Source organism: Pipra filicauda, unplaced genomic scaffold (genome assembly GCF_003945595.2).
Source record: "Pipra filicauda isolate LSUMZ 115617 unplaced genomic scaffold, ASM394559v2 scaffold420_size638996_pilon, whole genome shotgun sequence".
Classification (NCBI taxonomy): Eukaryota; Metazoa; Chordata; class Aves; order Passeriformes; family Pipridae; genus Pipra; species Pipra filicauda.
In genome coordinates this window covers 86748-104067 of record NW_024104555.1, presented here as the reverse complement: position 1 = coordinate 104067, position 17320 = coordinate 86748, and the positions used below count along the sequence as shown (strand labels likewise).

The window sequence follows — 17320 nt, the reverse complement described above, 5'->3', positions numbered from 1 at the left end:
CCTTCCCTGTGGGTGTGTAGTCTTTGCTCAGCATTCAAAACAGAAATATCTGCCCCACCAACACTTAAGTTTTACAATAAGTTCTAAAAATAAAATCCTGAGGAATTGTGGGCAACTGGAAAAGTTCCTGGCTTTTACACTCTACATGGGGCTGCAGTAGTTCACTTGGGAGCACTAGCCAGACTCCCTTTTGGGCTGGCACCAAGCAGCATAGCAGATGGGCAGCTCTTTCCTTCTGACCCCGTTTACTGAGTGCTGTGTCTTCCTGCTTCCCGAAAAGCATGAGCAGCTCAGGCTTAGAGGAGGGAGGAGTGTTATCACCTCATGGGCTGTGCAGCAGGAGAATTCAAGTCTGCTGGGGGTGCTCCAGGCTGACACTCAAACCCAGCTCTTTCCCAAGCCCCAGCAGAAGCCAACACCCAGTCTGCCATACTGATAATAAGCTAGAACCATATAAATTCAACCCCAAGACTAACAGTGACAAAGTGGTGTCCCTTGGCAGAGCTGAGACACTGTCCTACAGCTGGAACACCGGGGAGCTGTGTACCTGTGCAGCATGAAAACAAAGCAAGCACTGCCTGCATGAGTCAATGTATGCACAACTGATGGCTTTTGTGTTTGTCTTGAAGATTCATAATGATCTAGTAGTTATACAGTTAAATGCATTTCTCTTTTTGTCCTTCATCTGATGTTACCAGAGGTTTCAGAAAGCTATCTTGGAGATGAAAGACCTAAATTACACCAACAGGAAAATAGCTATAATGGTGCATATATTTTGCTTCCAAGATGAAAGTCACCTTCTTACACTGAGAAAGGCATAGATATTAAAACATGCAACTACATAAACAAGGTTAAAGAATGTAAAATGTGATTCTTCTGATGGGAAGGATGTGAGCTGGACCAGGACGGTTTTACCTTCCTCTTTATGTTTTTCTAGTTATTTCCAGGTAAGTGGCAAAATATTTTAAGTCTTCTTCAAAACATAAGTGAAATTTTAACACATATTGCAAGACCATGAGAAAACTGCCATACCAGGGCTGTGTAATCCCAAAGACTGCTCTGATGACAGCAAACAATAGATATTTCATGGGAGGTACAAACCTTCATATAATGGCCAGTGCTAATGGGAAAATGACTTCCCATCCCCCAGGGAAAAGACTGTTTATTTTATGCTGTGCTTGTCCAGGAACCTTCAACTTTATTCCTCTTAACCTTATTTAATATAATGAGTATTTTCCATTACCTGTTCAAATCCTTTTATGAATCCTGCTACTATTTTAAAACTACAAATCCTTGGCCATTTTGTGATGCTCTGATCCACCAGCCTTTCCCGCCCCAAAACATTTTCCTGCCTTTAATTTTCCTGAAAGTGAATACCATTTAACCCATTTTTTAACTTGTACACTCTATCACACACACCACAGACCAATTTTTTTTCACTTGCCAGTTGTACAAGGACGGTCACTTTAACTTAGCCATTCTTTAGCCTGCTTCGCCTTCTGGCCTGAACACAGGAGTCTGCCTTGATCAAAACCCTGGAAGGTGCAATATTACAGGCCACACACCCAAGCCAGAGGTGGCTGAAATCCTTTCTCAGAGCAGATTAAACCTGCATCTCTAAGCGCTCAGCAGGGCATTTGTGCCCTTCTCTGTCAGCCCCACATTCCCAACTTGGATAGTCAAAATCCACCTCTCCAGCAAGAGGCATTGGCACTGCTCCCACCCCCCCAAATAAAAGCAAAGCACCAGCTGTTAATGCTGTATTCACAATACTATAATCCACAGACAATGTGACTTTATTCACAAATATGATTTTTACAGAGGTAGAACAAAATACTTTGTATAATCTTTTTTTTTTAAACTATATACATACAAAGAATATAATAGAATGACAAGAAAGAAAAGGTTGTAAACAAAACAATATTATGCCATCAAATACAGTACAAATAGCATGCATGAACAGCTTCAAATGAAATCTTGCTGGTGTAACTTTATTTTTTTTCTCATGTGGTAAATGAAGAGTAGTAAAGAGTCATGCTCTAATTGGATTGAGTATGCCACAGCTCTGCAATTTTGTTTTAATTATTTTTTTTCTTTTACAATAAACCAACAGGATTGCTTTCTTTTCACTGTGGTGGGGAATGCTTTTGTAATGCCCAATGTAATCTTAACAGAAAAATACAATAATCAAATCTACAAAGTATACTCTCATTTAAAAAGCAAACCCATAGAAACTGTACAGTTTTAAAAAGCGAATTATCTCAAATGCTTCTTAAGAGAATTTTCTAAAGAAAGAATAAAATATGCAGAATAAAAATTAGGAGAGCTATTGTTCTGTAACAAAGCTAATCAAATACTTGTTTTCTATTCCAATAAACAGCTTTTTTAATTAATGACTATTCTGGAAATTATGAAGTGGGCCAGGTTTTATTAATGTTCCACTTGACTAATAAAGCATGAACTCCTTACAGGTACTATAGCTGTCATTCCCCTGGGGATGGATGGGGATTGGTTCTGCATGCATGCTAGAGACAGGGACAAGGTTTAGTCATGGGTGTAGATTTTAAAAATATTTTTAAATGTTTTAAATGTTTAGAAGCTTGTATAAAAATAATCTTGCTTGTTTTGCTGCTGCATTGAGATTTGGATATGTGATTTTCTGCTGAAATTAATTCTTGGCCCTTACAATTGCCAAGGACTTGCACTGGATATTACCTGGGCTGCACCAGGTCCCACCAACAATGGCCAACAGCAATGGTTAGAGCTCACACCTGAAACATATGAAGCCAATAGCAAACCCCACACTGTTTTCCCTGTGGCTAGGGCTGAACCTCGAGGATCTGGGATTTGGGGAACGGTGCTGCCCTGCCCCTCCATCCCTTTAAGTCCCGACCCATATCATGGGAAGGGCGAAGGCTGGAGAGAGCAACTGTGCTGTTACTCCTGTGAACTATCAACGGTGGTGAACCATGTCTCCATCCCACATACCTGGACACGCTGTGACTACACAAGCCCGAGGTCTGGTCAGGTCACTGTCCTGCTCGGGGACAGCAGCTGCGTGAGCTGGAAAACAGGGTTTTCTCCCTCTGACCAGCGAGGAAGGAAACTGTGAGCAGTGGGGTTAAATCACCCTCCTGCAGCTCACCCCCTTAAATGTCATTTAAAGATTCAACCACACAAACAGGACCTGTACATTCAATTTGTCTTTATCAAGAACGCGAGGACGGTCAATGTTAAACACATGCTGTTTATGGCCACGCATCAGGCACCTGTCCAAGCTTCAATTGCAATGAGTTTACTAAAGATCAAGCAGAATATTGAACAGGGAAAGATAGTGGGTCTCATTTGACTTCAGGCTCTCAGGTGATTCTGGTTTTAAGGTAGAAACTCAGCTCACACTGGACATGGGACCCACCCCATGTTCACTGTCAGGTTAAGTGATAGGGTGTTGGTATGAACATCATCCTTTGACAGATCACAAGGATTAAGTTAACTGCAGTGAAAGCAAATACCTGCCCTGTGTGGCAGAGCCATCTTTGTGGCTTCATCCATGGCTTTGGCATCTTCCTGGGGAATGGATTATCAAACCCCCCTGGATTGCCGTGGTGCGACTGAAACCTGCGTTTCGCTAATTGACCCTGCAGCAGATTATCACCCCCAGAAACATGGTATTTTTATTGAGAGGTGTGAACAGTGTGCTATGCACAGACAAAATACTCTGTGTGATCGTTTACAGTCAACAAAATAAGCCTGGCACCTCTTTGTGGAAGAACTGTACAAAACATGGCTGAAATAGCAGGATTGTCAATGACGGTCAGTGGGAGATACTCTAACCCTCTGAGTAAGACTGCATCTTTCTGTTATGTAAACTGGCCTACAAGTATGAATAAAACAATACATTCCTGCCCCATTAGCCTTGGGGAAGATTAATGCCCTCTAATCTACGCTAAATAAACTCCGAAGCATGAAGAGAAATATTTAAGTCCCACACTCAGCTGCTTGTGAATTAATAGGGATCACCCTGAAATTGCTATTACGAAATGCAAATATTTGCAAAAGAACAATTAAAAAATATTCCTGAAGTGCAAACGAAAGGCTCGTCAGGCATGTTTGTGGTATGCACAGGGACAGTCAGAAGGCGAACACTAATGAATCCCAGGGCAGAAATCTGAGCTAAAAACCCATTAGTCCATTGGCAGCAGGTAATGGCACAGCATCTCGCACGGGGAAACAATTCTGCCCGATAATCAGAGGCCTTGTTAGGATGCCCCAATTTTGATTCTTTGGACAGTTTGTTTGCATACAACTACCTGTATTTTCAGAAAGCTGCAGTACATGGCTCACAGTAAATCTACTTCAAACACTTGCTGATACGGCTCAAACCGATCTCATCTGCCCTGATCTGCAATTTTGTGTTAGCTAAAGTAATAAAAGAATCCTGTTAAACCTAAATTATCAAATGAAAAAGGCAATTTTCTCATTTATACTCCATTAGTTTTTTTAGTTATTGCTAGGAAAGCTCTAAAATGCTTAGGCCATAAAATAAACATGTGGCTTAATGTACAGTATGTGTACTTAAGAGGATGATGGCATCTGCAGTAACTGCTCTGCACTGCTATAGTAATGGGATGCACAAATTAAGCAACAGCACACATCAAGTAAAGCATACAAAAATGTATGGCAAAAAGTTACAAGCCTTCTGCTTTTTTTTTTTAGTAACTTTAATTGCTAAAAAGAAGAAATCACCAATATCCACACCTACGACACAAAATTGCAACATGGTTGATTTCAATAGATGCCCATTACCTCTGTGCCAGCAAAACTCTGTGATACTGTTATCTTTTACATTTCATTGATTAGAAGTTTATAAAAGTGTCCCCTTCCCAAATTAAATTCAATGATATATTTTCCAGCGCTGAAGTTAAACAATTAGCCTAATATGGTTTCAAGCACACAACACACTTAAGATTTTGGAAAAAAAAGCACCCCAGATTCTTAAGTCATGGAGATGTAGGATAACATATGAAAAAGCATCCAAGTATTCATTAAGAGCCTAGATCACTTAGGTACCTTCAATAATTTTACTCTCAGGCCCTTCATTCAAACATATCAGAGTACTTTCTATCAATAATTTAAATTCCTTAAGAAGAGTGCCACAACTAAACCTGTGAATTCACAGAAGCAAGATTCCATAAACCAAACCATTTACAGACATATTTTAGCATTACTTTTCAGCAGGAGGCATGAGGATCTTGAGAACACAAGAGTCTCTGAAATTCAACCTGTGTGTTGCTTTACCCCTTCATGCTTAATTAAAATAGGTATCATTCAGAACAAGGAGCAAGCAGAGTCTCTGCAGAAAGCTGCAATGAACTTCTGGATCAGACAAATTCAATGAGAATCATAAAACGCAGATACGAGATTTCTCCTTCAGCCAGGCTTTTACAGAAATATATTTTCCTGGCTAAAAAGGGTGGCACTGCAGAACTTTACAGAGGGAAATGCAAAAATATAAAGAGGAGAGTCCCATTTTCTTCCTCAGTAATCCCATAAAACCAACAATCCGTTTTCATAACAGCTCCAGACAGTTACCTGATTGCTGACAGGGCCTTTCTCATCACCTGAGGGGAGTCTACCCCCTGTTTTCCATGCTGTCAGTGGTAGGTACATGGTAAGAGCTGTTGTGCTTGTTATCCCCCAGCTTCCCATTAATGTGACCAAAATGACCTCCCCAGTTGCAATAACTGTGCAAGCCTGTTTTATTTATGGTTCAGATTTTCTTCCTCTCATGGCACAAAGCTGAAAAGTAAACAACAGCTAAGAAAACATTTGCTTGCCAAAGCCTGGCATGAGAAGGTGCAAGCTTTCCTTGCCAGAGCCTCCTGGACCTGTGTTTACTCACACCCTCAGCACTGTTTCATGCTCCAGCTTGGCATTGTATGGGAACAATCACCATCCTCTTCAGGCCCTCCCTCTTATTCGGCTTTTGAGAAGTTACAAATATAACAGAACACTGTTTTCTGCGACTATATTGACTGCACTAATTACCCACAATATCGTATATTTGCTACTAAGAACATGAATGTGTGCTTTCAAAGTGTGATATTCAGGGCTTCAAGGATGTGAAAGGAATTAGATGGATTGTTCTGTCACTTAATCCGAGGCTCTGATGTACTTTTAAAAATTTGTTTAAAACCCCAAAAAACAGAATACACATTTTAACTGTTGAACTTTTACCAGCTAAAGGAGTTTGTAAGGACCCTATCACTATGTGGTTACAACAGAAGATACACAGTTAAGGTCAGGTCACGGTTTCCAAGAACATTCACAGGGACTGAGGATGAGGAAAACGAGGGATGGATTCTGCAGGAGTCTTCAGGAGACTGAGCTGCTCACTGGGGAAGGGCCTTGAGTATTGCATTCACTTCCTCTGCAACTGCTGTCAGCGCAAACTCAAACTGCTCCTGCAGAGAGAACAAACACAAACTCTGATTAATAAAACAAAACACTTTCCAAAAGCCGGGTGTACTATTCCAGAGCTGAACATCCTCAAGACATTGTTAAAATTATGAATATGCAGGATGAACTGTGCACTGCAATGGAAAAGAACAAAATGTTCTGGGATTATTGATGTCATATAACATGTTTGACAGCATCTTGAAGCCGGAGTAATTTTAATGGAGAAAAATGTTAGAAGCAGAACATAAGCTATTGGGACACAATTGATGTATTGCCATTGCGTGGTCAGAAGGGTTTGGGAGTAGCTGATCACCAGCCATTTACTTCTGACACAGAAATGGGAACTCGTTAATATAATTGAGACACGCAATAAGTGAGATGCTGCAAAGCAGAGGCTTTGGCTTTTCCTAGGACTCTTTTTAGTTGAAACAGTCTAGAATAAATATCTCCTCACCTTATATCTATTATAGAGAACAATATCTGCTTTTTGGCTTACCTGTCACTGATCTTTTTAAGCCTCTATTTTTAATGGCCTTTCCACACCCACAAATTACTCAACGGTGTTTAGACCACTCCTATATAATAAATACTTGGAAAGCTTTTTGCTGTTATTAATTTACTGTAACCACAGCATCAAAATGATTGACAGGCTTCTGTGCTGGGCTGGCAGAGGTGTGAAGGACACAGCCATGAATGGTTGCTACTTCTAAGTGCAAACCTAACTTGCTCCTGAACTCTGTAGTCCTACAGAAGGACAAAGGAGTGTTAAATCTTCAAGGTTAACAGATGTTATATTTTTCAAGCAAGAAATTTTTCTCGGTATTTTAGCTTACTGAAATCTCTCACTGAATGATTTGGAGTTTGCAACTTTTCAATGAGGAGTTTACTCAAATGATAGGCAAATCAAAGACACCAGGTAAGGACGGTGGAGGCATTTCTGATTTTCTAGAAGTACTCCAGAGTTTTAAGATAGCTGGAGTCAAGCTGCTGAAGAATGGACTTTGGGAATGGGGGTCTGAGATACACCCTAAAAACATCCCAGGATCACTGCTGTTTGTACCTTCCATTAGAAAACTGGTGGTCCGGTACTTCTAGCCCCTCAGTTTGTGCTGCCAGGGGCTGTGTGGCATGGTTGCAGAACACAGACAGCCCCCAGAGGTGATTACTGGACTAATAGTGTTCATTTTCCATGGTGTTTCACTTTCCTGCAGAAATCTGCACAGAGGATGAAAGAACAAACTACAGGTGTGCAACTCACAGTTCAGAAAGGCAGCTGACTTCCAATTCCTGCAATCCAGTGCTAGTCTTCTCTGCCTTGTCTCACCTCTATGCAGAATCATTTCCCATGTGAAGACACTTCAGAGAAGCAATGATGGGTACAGTGCCAAGGCAGAAAAAGAAATAAAAACTCAGAATAATTTCTGAGCGATGATGACATTTGAGAACTTTGCTTTCTGCTTGGTGCTGTCAAAGTGGCATCCATGTACATTTGCTGGACTGCAGCCAACAGTTTTTAATCAGACATCAATTCACCCTAAAGAGTAGGACTCATTCTCACTAGCCCTGAAAATGGTGTATCTGACTGCCTATGGCTCCCTGCATGGCGTAAGGTCTCTGCAATTAAAGAAAAGGCTGGGAATGCTGGTGGCCATGCAGGTGGCCATGCAGTTGTGTTTTAACCAGAGCACAGTGAATGTGTGAGAGGAGTTGGAGGGTAGCAGGGGCAGAGAGGACATGCCAGTGGCCATGCTGCGCCAGAACCAAACTGGGAGCTAGTACCAGCTCAAAAGGCTTCAAGACATTGAGGCTAATGCATGAGAAGTACATCAGGGAGAGAGAACTTTGCAGGAGAAGGCAGGAGTCACTGGACCCCACTGATGCAGCCCTGTGAGATAAGAGACCTGTGGAGCAGCCTGGGCAGAGTAGGAGACCCTTGTGGTGAGGCTGGCAGGAGAGGAACCAAGCAGGTGGTCCTGGAATGCTGGCACTCAGTTCTGAGTGGGACAGCTGGCCCCCACCGTGCCAGTCCTTGGAAAACGGGGAGGACAACAACAGAAGAAGGTGATCGGAACACGATGGGGCTGACACAGTGATGCAGTCAAGTTCCAGAGATGAGCAGGGGCCTCTTTCAGGATGTGAGAATCAGTTTAGAATGAGGGAAGGTCCCCATGGTAATGAGGCTACGTAAGGTATTCTTCATCTGAGTATACCACAGCCAGGAAAACCTTGTAAGATCGAGTACTATAAGACTTTATTATTAGTCCCATTGCTGAAAATAACTTGTATTGCTCTAAAGTAACTCACTCAGCAAATCTGCCCTTTAAGCTTGTAGGTTCAGGATGTGTTCACCTTATTATGATGATCTGTCAAGCTGGAGACCAGCTGACCCCTCAAGGAGGTCACCCTCCAGTCACCCCTGATGTGAGCACAGGGCATCATTGCACCCCCGAGCAAGAGTGTCTGTCTCGCCGAGGGACTGTGGACTGAGCAACAGGAACTCAGTATGGATTTTGGAGACAAATTCAGTGGAGACTACCAGCAGACCTCAGATGGGACCTTAATGGCTGAGGCAAAACAACTTACAAAGTGTGATCTTTATGTCCAGAGCTCAAAACTGACAATGAAACACTGCAGTAAAGGGGACTGCAGTAGAGCAGACACGAGATGTGTGGGGACGTGGCCTTTCTGGGATGGTGCAGATGAGCTCTTCCCCCTCCATCCTTCTGCATAATACACACAGGCAAAACACACAGAGTGCAGTTTTCATTGATGTATGTCATCAGTGTCCAAGGAAAAGCCTTTACACACCTTCCACACTCTTCCACGAGGATGAACACAGAGCAATTTTTCAAGGAGCTCAGTTTGTTGGTCTGTACAGCTACACTGCCATTCACATACGCTATTGGCGTATACAAGGTTCTCTGGACATGAATTTTAACATCTAGTTTTGCCTAGAAAACTGAGCTGGACGGGCATTCGGTGGTGTCAGTCCGCCTATAATGCAGAGGTGACAAGACTATACTTAATAAAAAATAATAAGCTATATTTCATTAAGTCTACAAATAAAAATTCACAGGAAAACAAACTGGGTACATGTAGCATATGATACAATAAAGAATCTAGCTGATATTACAGGTTGTGAGAGGAAGGATATAGAAGGAGAGAGGAGAAAAAGGAAATATATATTTTTCCCATCACAGAGAATACACTTCCTCCTTCATTACTTTTTCCTCTCACATGTAGCATATCAATTCTATTTTATGATTCCTCTGCAAAAAAAATTCCACAAACCCACAAACCCTCTATTGTGCTTCCCAGAAATGCAGAATGTTGTTCTGATAATTTCATTAGAATTTATTATATACAATGCTTTTGAATTAAAGATCCCTTCCAGAAGACAAAATGCTGCAAACAAATCTTTCCTATGCCTACTGGAAATGTGGAGCGCTGCCTGCTGGAAACACAATAACATTGCTGAAGGAAGTTGATGTTTATTTTGCCTGGGGATATTCTCTAATTGGCATTTCTAACCTGACTTTTAATCCATCGTTTTAAATTACTCCAAGAGTCTAATATTCCTTATTTGTATTCAGTTGGGAAAGCACAGGGGTTTGTTTAAATCCATCAGAAAAATTCTCTGGGGATCGTGCATTGCTAGCATGTAACCAGATATTTATAATTTGCAAGACATTAGCTTGAATAAGTGATTTGGGTGGTTTTGAGAAAATGACAATGATGGAAGAAGGAGCAAGAGGAGAGATAAGCAATATCCTGAGAAAATTTTTCATCCTGGATGAAAACACAGGATACATTTTTTTTCTGGAGCTCTTCCAGACAGATGTTTGGAGGGAAAAAAACATGTCTTAAGGGACATTTTCATGGAACTAGGGTAACTATTGCTGAGCTAAGTAAGAGAAGTTGTTCACATAACCTCATTCTTTGGTTCTGGAGTGATGTTTTTTCTTCTGCTGAAGGCAACAAGCCATAATTTCTCTGCTCTGAAAAAGAAACTGGAATCTGAGCTCTATGTTGCTACAGAGCTGCTATATATTTTGGAGGCATTTACAGAGTAGTCCAGGACTTGTATCTTCTCTCAGAGTAAATATATATGACATTGAATACTGTGTGCTATTTGCATTTTTTTTTCAGTCTGAATAATCAAAGCAGAAGAACGATTTGTGTGATTTTCTTGTCTTACCTGCAGATAAAGCTTAGTTAGCTTTCACTGGCTTATCTTTATTTTTCATGCACTTACTAAACTGGTAAATAATAATTAACGTTCCCCCAGCTGTTCTTCAGCACTATTTCTCCTCGTATTAGTGGGAAAATAGAATTATTGGGAAGAGATTCAGGAAAAGTTATGAAAGTGATGTTGATTTCTGCAGCACATTTATTTTACCTTTGCCCCTCAGCAATTTCAGCTCCCTAAATGATGTAGAAATTCCTGTCAGTTCCAGCTTGGCCAAGACAGAGTGCTGTCACATTGCTACTCAGTTCGGGACTATAACTACCATTTGATATTTTATAATGTCATAAACAGATTTATTTGGTCTCCATGCCAGGAACAAGTTTCTTTATTGACATATTTGCAGCTCTTGCAGCAAATACTGTAAAATATCATTCCATACAACACTGGAATTGTTAATAATAGTAAGTTTCATTTCTAATTTAAGGGACTACAATCACACTATCAGCTATCTTTAAAAGTTTTACATTGTGGAAAAATGTCAAAACTATTACAACTGACAGGAATTAGAGAGTAAGACATTCACCTCACCAAAGGGTACAAACATAGTTTCCGTGTTACATCCACAAAGGACAAGGCACGATGTAAGCTTCTTCCATTCAAAGATACTAAAATTTACTAGATTTCCTACAAAACTTTATTTCCTTTAACTTAAAACTTCTGGGGTTTTTTTCCCCATAAAAAAAATCAAATGCAGCAGTTACATTCTCTTTCATGAATAGAAGCTTTAAAAAAAATATTACATGCACAGTTAAGCACAGAGAGTCTAAGCAAATAATCCATAGTTCAGGATGAAACAAGAACATTCTTTCAAATGCACATTTTCTTTAGCACGCTATAGATTGTTGTCTTGACTGCCCTTCATATATGGTAATCAAGATAGATGTTGGAGATGTTACAAGAAAGAACAGTAAACACTAAAGAAAGTAACCTAGATAAATCTTCAGCATAAATAAACCTCAGTTGGTAGGGAGCCAAACAGTAATCAGCAAGCGACCTGCGTTAAATTAGGTCATACCCTCTCTCTTCTGTCATGAAAACAACTACTGTGAAAGACCTTTAATGTATTTAAAATCCCAGTGGATTTATTGACAGTACCTTTGTCTGGACCATGCCTGGTCTCTGGTCCCTCAAGTGCTCCAGGGTAGCAGCAATATCAATCTCTTTAGCACCTGCAACAAACCACAAATTGGGCTGAGTTCAGAGCACAAGATAATCCATGCTGCATCTGTCAATCTCTTGCTATCAGGTTCCCTTTGGGCTAACAGTCCAATTGAAAATTATTACATCCATCTCTCAGCAGATTTGGCAGGCAGCTGCAATTTTTGTGTTCATATCGAAAAATAAGAGGTTGGGGCACCTTTTACTAACATTAATTTAAGAGAAGCCAAAGAAAAACAAATTCTTAAAAATGTCTCTTCCCCTAGAGCAGAATATATTTTGCAGAACCTAAGGGTCTGTCATGGCAAGGCCACTGGGTGTCCCTTTGTCAATTCTAAGAGTATGCACTGAATTAAGGGCCTGAACCACACAAAGAATTAACTCCGTAAAAACAAGGTTTAGGTGAGCTTTTGTCACTTGCAGTTGAGATCCAGAAAACCTGTCCATGGCTCCCTTGTTCAGGACCTGCCAGACTATCTTGCTGTGTCATCACTGTTTCATCTGGAAAATCTAAGGCACTTTCTTTAGGTTATACTTTGGGATTCTGGATATGGCTGCTGCGTAATGATCAGGAGCACCAGGACACAGATGACAGACACAGACAGCCCAACAGTTCCCTTCCTCTGTGCACACGGAGGTGCTTTCTTTCAGGACATGGAGATCAAAGCAAGTCCTCAGGCCTCTTCCCTTTCTTATAATAAGACTAGAGAACTGAAGGGGGCAGGGAGATACTGATTTCCTCCTCAGTTTCCTCTAGTGTAAGACATTTCAAGACCACCCTCCTCATTTTCCTTAAGGGCCTAATCTGATAATGTTTTTTGGAGGGATTGAGGGGAAATCAGGATTTTGGTCCTTCCTGTATGAGCTCCAAGACTGGTTGGAAATCCTTCGAGCTGAAAAGTTCAGCTACAGAATTTGGCTTTCGTGCATCTGTTCTCTTCTGCATCTTACAAGAACATCTCATGGTGCTAAAGATCAGGCAGATGGGCAAAGGGTCATCCTAGCTCAAGTGTACCTCCATCTCCGCTCCACTATTCCCTGCTGCGCTGGTTGGCCACGCGTTCTCCTAGGGCAGATGTGGGTTTGTAGCTTGAGAAGCTTGGAAAGATGCTGACCTCAGGTCTCTCCTCTTTTGTACATTCACTTTTGTCATGAGATGGTTTATCAAGGGCAGTGATTGGCTACAATTCTGCAATCTGCTTCTATTTTAAAGGATACTCAGCTCTGAAGAAGACTGTGGCCCTTGGATGTGCAATTTGACAACCATTTTCCATTGTCTGGCCCTAGGAACTTCCTGGCCCAGCCTGTGCCAGTCGCGACTTCCTTCTGGAGGCATTTAAATATGGCCAACTATTCACAGGTGTCTCAGTGGCCAACTCGTGGGCCATGCACCTAAAGCATTGTTCCTGCAATAGGTAACTTGCATACATCTGGAAACATACTTGTTTAGTCCTCAGAACTGGATTTTTAAAATTGGACCCAATGCTTATCACTCTTTCTACAACTCTTGTAATTTAGGGGCTTGTCTAACCGTAATTGGGTTCATGTCAATGTAAACATCATTCACCTCCTCACTTACCCAACTCAACTTTATAGCTCAGCACCACCTTTTAAAAAATTCAGAAAAGTAACTAATAGTGAACGATTTCATTTGGTATCCTTGATAAAAGATATGAAAAGATAATTTAAAATAACGTTGGCTCTACAAGAATAATTGACTTGCAATATGTTCTTCATATCAATGAAAATATGTTCTTCAGCTGTATCAGAAATGAAATTAATTAATTCAGTAAATAAAATAGTGACAACTTAGAAAGGTTATCTGACAGATAGTTTTGCTAATTGCCAGGGGTTGGGGTATTGTATGTAGGACTTTTGTTCCCTGCTCCCCGCCCTCTCCAACCACTGGGATTTACAGGGATGGGCTTTGAAAAAAAAAATTATATTTTAAAATTAAAAAAACCCAAAATCTTCTTACAACAGAGTAAAGCAATACATACTTACATATGCTGTAAAATCTGATAATAGTGACAATAATTATAACTTAAATCTGTTGCAGGTTTTCCAGTGGCAATTCACCTGGAAAGCATCAGTAAAGGTACTCTCGCTGCAAACCCTAACACTGGTGTAAGACAGTAGCTCATTTCTGTGTTTATTCTCACACATAAATGTGCAGTTAGGTGGGATTTTCCTGTTTCACCACAGATATCCATGGGACCAGATCTGTGTGAGTACTGCACATGCTTTACAGCCTTACTTGTAGCTTCATTTGATTACCAGGAAATAAAATGTCCCAGTAGCATTTTGGCTCAACATCAGAGCAACTCTCAGAAATTAAGATATGAGAAAAATTTAAGACACTGTCATCCATGCACGAAGTTAACCACTGTCCTGAGCTGTCCTCTGAGCTGTGTGCTGCAAGGATGAACCAGGAGATCCTCCCACTGGAGCTGGCAGGCTCGAGTGCTACATGGCTGTGAACATATATGTCGCCCCACCAGTGAGGGATGGTCTTTATTGGAAATTACTGTAGCCTCAGGACAAAAAGGAAAAAGGTTCATGACAAGGCATAATAACACTCCTTAATGGCCAGACAGGCTTCTGAGCTTACCTTTGAAAGAGTTAATTTGTCCATTTCTGTGATGCAGATTGCAGGCAGTTACTAGTGAACTGACACTTGCCTTTTTATCATCATTAAGGGAATGACATGACTAATAGTATGAACTACACTTGATCAAAAATTCCTGATCTAGCAAATCAGCAAAGCATATGCTTGCAATGGAACATAAGAACAGTCCTAGTGGGCTGGTGTGCTTAATGGGAAGCTTGTTCTGAAGTGTTTTGTTAGTAAAGTCCCTGAAATGTCAGTTTTTGTTGATTAGTGTCCCCCAACCCATGGGTTGTGATCAGCAGGTCACCCAAAAGCACTTCTGACATCCTCAGTCATAGGTAATTAAAAGGAAAAGGAGAGGGAAGTATGATTTTGCCCAAATCAAGTGTCTTGTTGAGATGCCAGGGGGTTAGAGACAATCCAAAGCAGAGATATGGAGTGGTCTGCTACCCCCTTTTTTCCACCTCTGAATGCCTTGGATACTATCGTGATGGGAACTACCTAAGTACTTAGAGAGACTGGTCAACAAAGCTTAGCGCTGCAAAGACAGGATTCTGTTTTGGAAGAAAAATATCTTGGAATAAGAAAAGGAAAAGGGATGAAATCAATGGCATAGGATAAAGCCAGCATGACTTGTTTTCTGTCTACATGAGTAAACCTCTCTTCCTCCTCTGCGTCTACATGTTCTGCAGCTATTCCCTTATTGTGGCTAAAACAAATGTGTTTAAATATGCATATTGCTAGTCCCCTATTAAATCTCATTTTGTGATGAGGGCTTTTTTTCTCTTCAAGCTTAGGCTAGACTGCTGTTATACCATGTAGATTCAGCTCACTTCCACTGATGTGTGCGATAGCCTGTAGAAAGTTTTCCGGTGACAGAGACAGACAAAGGAAGAGATTTTCAAGGCACAAAGGGAGGTCTGAACCCAACCTGCCTTTACAGGTGAGAAAAGCTCAGTGTTTAAGTGCATCGTGATCTTTCAACTCCCTTTGGAATTATTTTGCTGAAATCTGACACAAATTCAACACCTTCTTTGCCACGCTCAGTCTTTCTCTTTAAGCTGAGAGTACAGCAGTATGGCATAACATTCCATAGTAACCAATTACATTTTATTTATGCTTTTGAGCCTTTTCAGGTGACAAAAAATACAGCATATGCTACGTGACATTGGGAGAGAGGGATATTGCTTCTCAGGACATTGGAGTCAAGTCATGCTCTTACTGAGATGGCTACGAAACATCCACACGCTGCTAAGGTATTTAAACATTGCTTATCTGGAAAACCCACATATAAAGTACATTTGATGCAGTGGTTTATAGTAAAAGCTGGAAGAACTCAATCCACTGATTCCATGGATATCCCGTTATTGGAAGTGTTTTTCTCAGGCTAGTAAATTATGAAGTCCAGTAATAAATGCAGATGTCAATTTATTGTCATACAAGAAATAATCTAGAGGAAGGGTTAAAAATACTAGTCTGGAGAGCATTGATATTTGTAAAAGAGAACACAAAATATGTCAAAAAGGCAATATTTTCTATCTTTTCTCCCCATCAATACATATCTGTCTGCTTAACAGTGCTACTGGTTTCAGAAACTAAAGGGAGGGATAAAAGAAGCAGCATTTAAACAATAAAGAACTGCCTTTTCACCTTTTGACTGTATTTTACTCTGCAGGGAATAAATTTGGTTGGTGTTTGTGACAGGTTTTTACACAATGGATTTCATTGCTTGTTTTAAATGAATGTACGAATGTAAGTTAGTGTGAGACTGATCTAATATTGTACCAGCACTATTGTGAAAAATGACTGTGCAATGTGCTTTTTTTAAAAAACAGAACATGCATTTGCAGTAATTCATTGTGAGCCAGATAGTACCAGCCTTCCCCTTCCCTTAGCAGCTCAGTGAGCTCGCTGAGTAAATACCTCTGAAAGTACTTCCACACCAGTGCAAGCCAGATTTTAACTTCAGTAATTAACTATCATCTTCCAAAAGGCTTGAAGCATTCACAGTGAGTGCACAACAACCCACATCAGGAACATTAACTGGATAAACTAAAGGAAAACAAGAGAAGATGCAAGCTGAATGATATTTTGCCCCCAAGGAGAGAAGCGGTTTCTGAAGTTTAGGGTCATATCCTTTGCAACCCTTTCTCTCCCTGCAGGCATGAATGCAGGATGCACGCTGGCACTTAACAGCTGGTGCTCCTGATTAGCAGATCTCAAGGGGTTAAAGTGTTTGCCCTTAGATAGTTGCCTAAGTGGAGTATCCAGCATGTCATAAAAACACGGATAAAAGTTAAGTTCCCTTTTTCTCCCTCCATGAATAATGACCTGGCCAAATTCTGCTGCCATAAGTTCCGTGAGGTGACCAGCAGCCTGCAATATTTAAAATCACAGTGAATTAACTAACGTTAGTTTTATGACTATAATAATGAAAGCTTCCCTCTTTTCTCATCCCCCTAAGCATGGCAGGGGACCTATTTTGCTAAGCACAAGACACATGACAAACACTCTGTGGAGGATCATCCCTTCCCCATTGTAGCAGTATTGCTGTCACTGTGATGGCACAGGAATATGACAAAGTTTGACGAGAGGGGTAAAATCTTTAAATGTATCAGCTGGGAAGGAAAAATTAAGGCATATCATCAAACAGTATTTTTCAGGTTCAGCAAACTACAGAGCTTGTGCACCTGAAAATGTGCTGGGTTGTTTTTTTTGTGGTTTTTTTTTTTTTCTTTTCTTTTTTTTCTGCTTTTTTTTCAGGTTATAAGAACAATCAGCATTTGTTATATAAATGCATGAAAATTTTGGCTTAATTAAGGTAATCTTTGAGATTTTTCTGT

General features: G+C 40.6%; 1 protein-coding gene across 1 annotated transcript in view; it reads right to left on the bottom strand.

Annotated features, from left to right (window-relative positions):
• Nucleotides 1-1759: 1759 nt before the first annotated feature.
• Nucleotides 1760-17320, bottom strand: part of LOC113984997 (protein tyrosine phosphatase receptor type N2) — a gene marked incomplete at its 5' end in the record, with an annotated part of 86648 nt that continues 71087 nt past the window's right edge. The window contains 2 exons of the mRNA XM_039385573.1: nt 1760-6464; nt 11804-11877. Coding sequence (XP_039241507.1) covers nt 6393-6464; nt 11804-11877 — 146 coding nt within the window. The remainder of the gene's footprint in view (nt 6465-11803; nt 11878-17320) is intronic.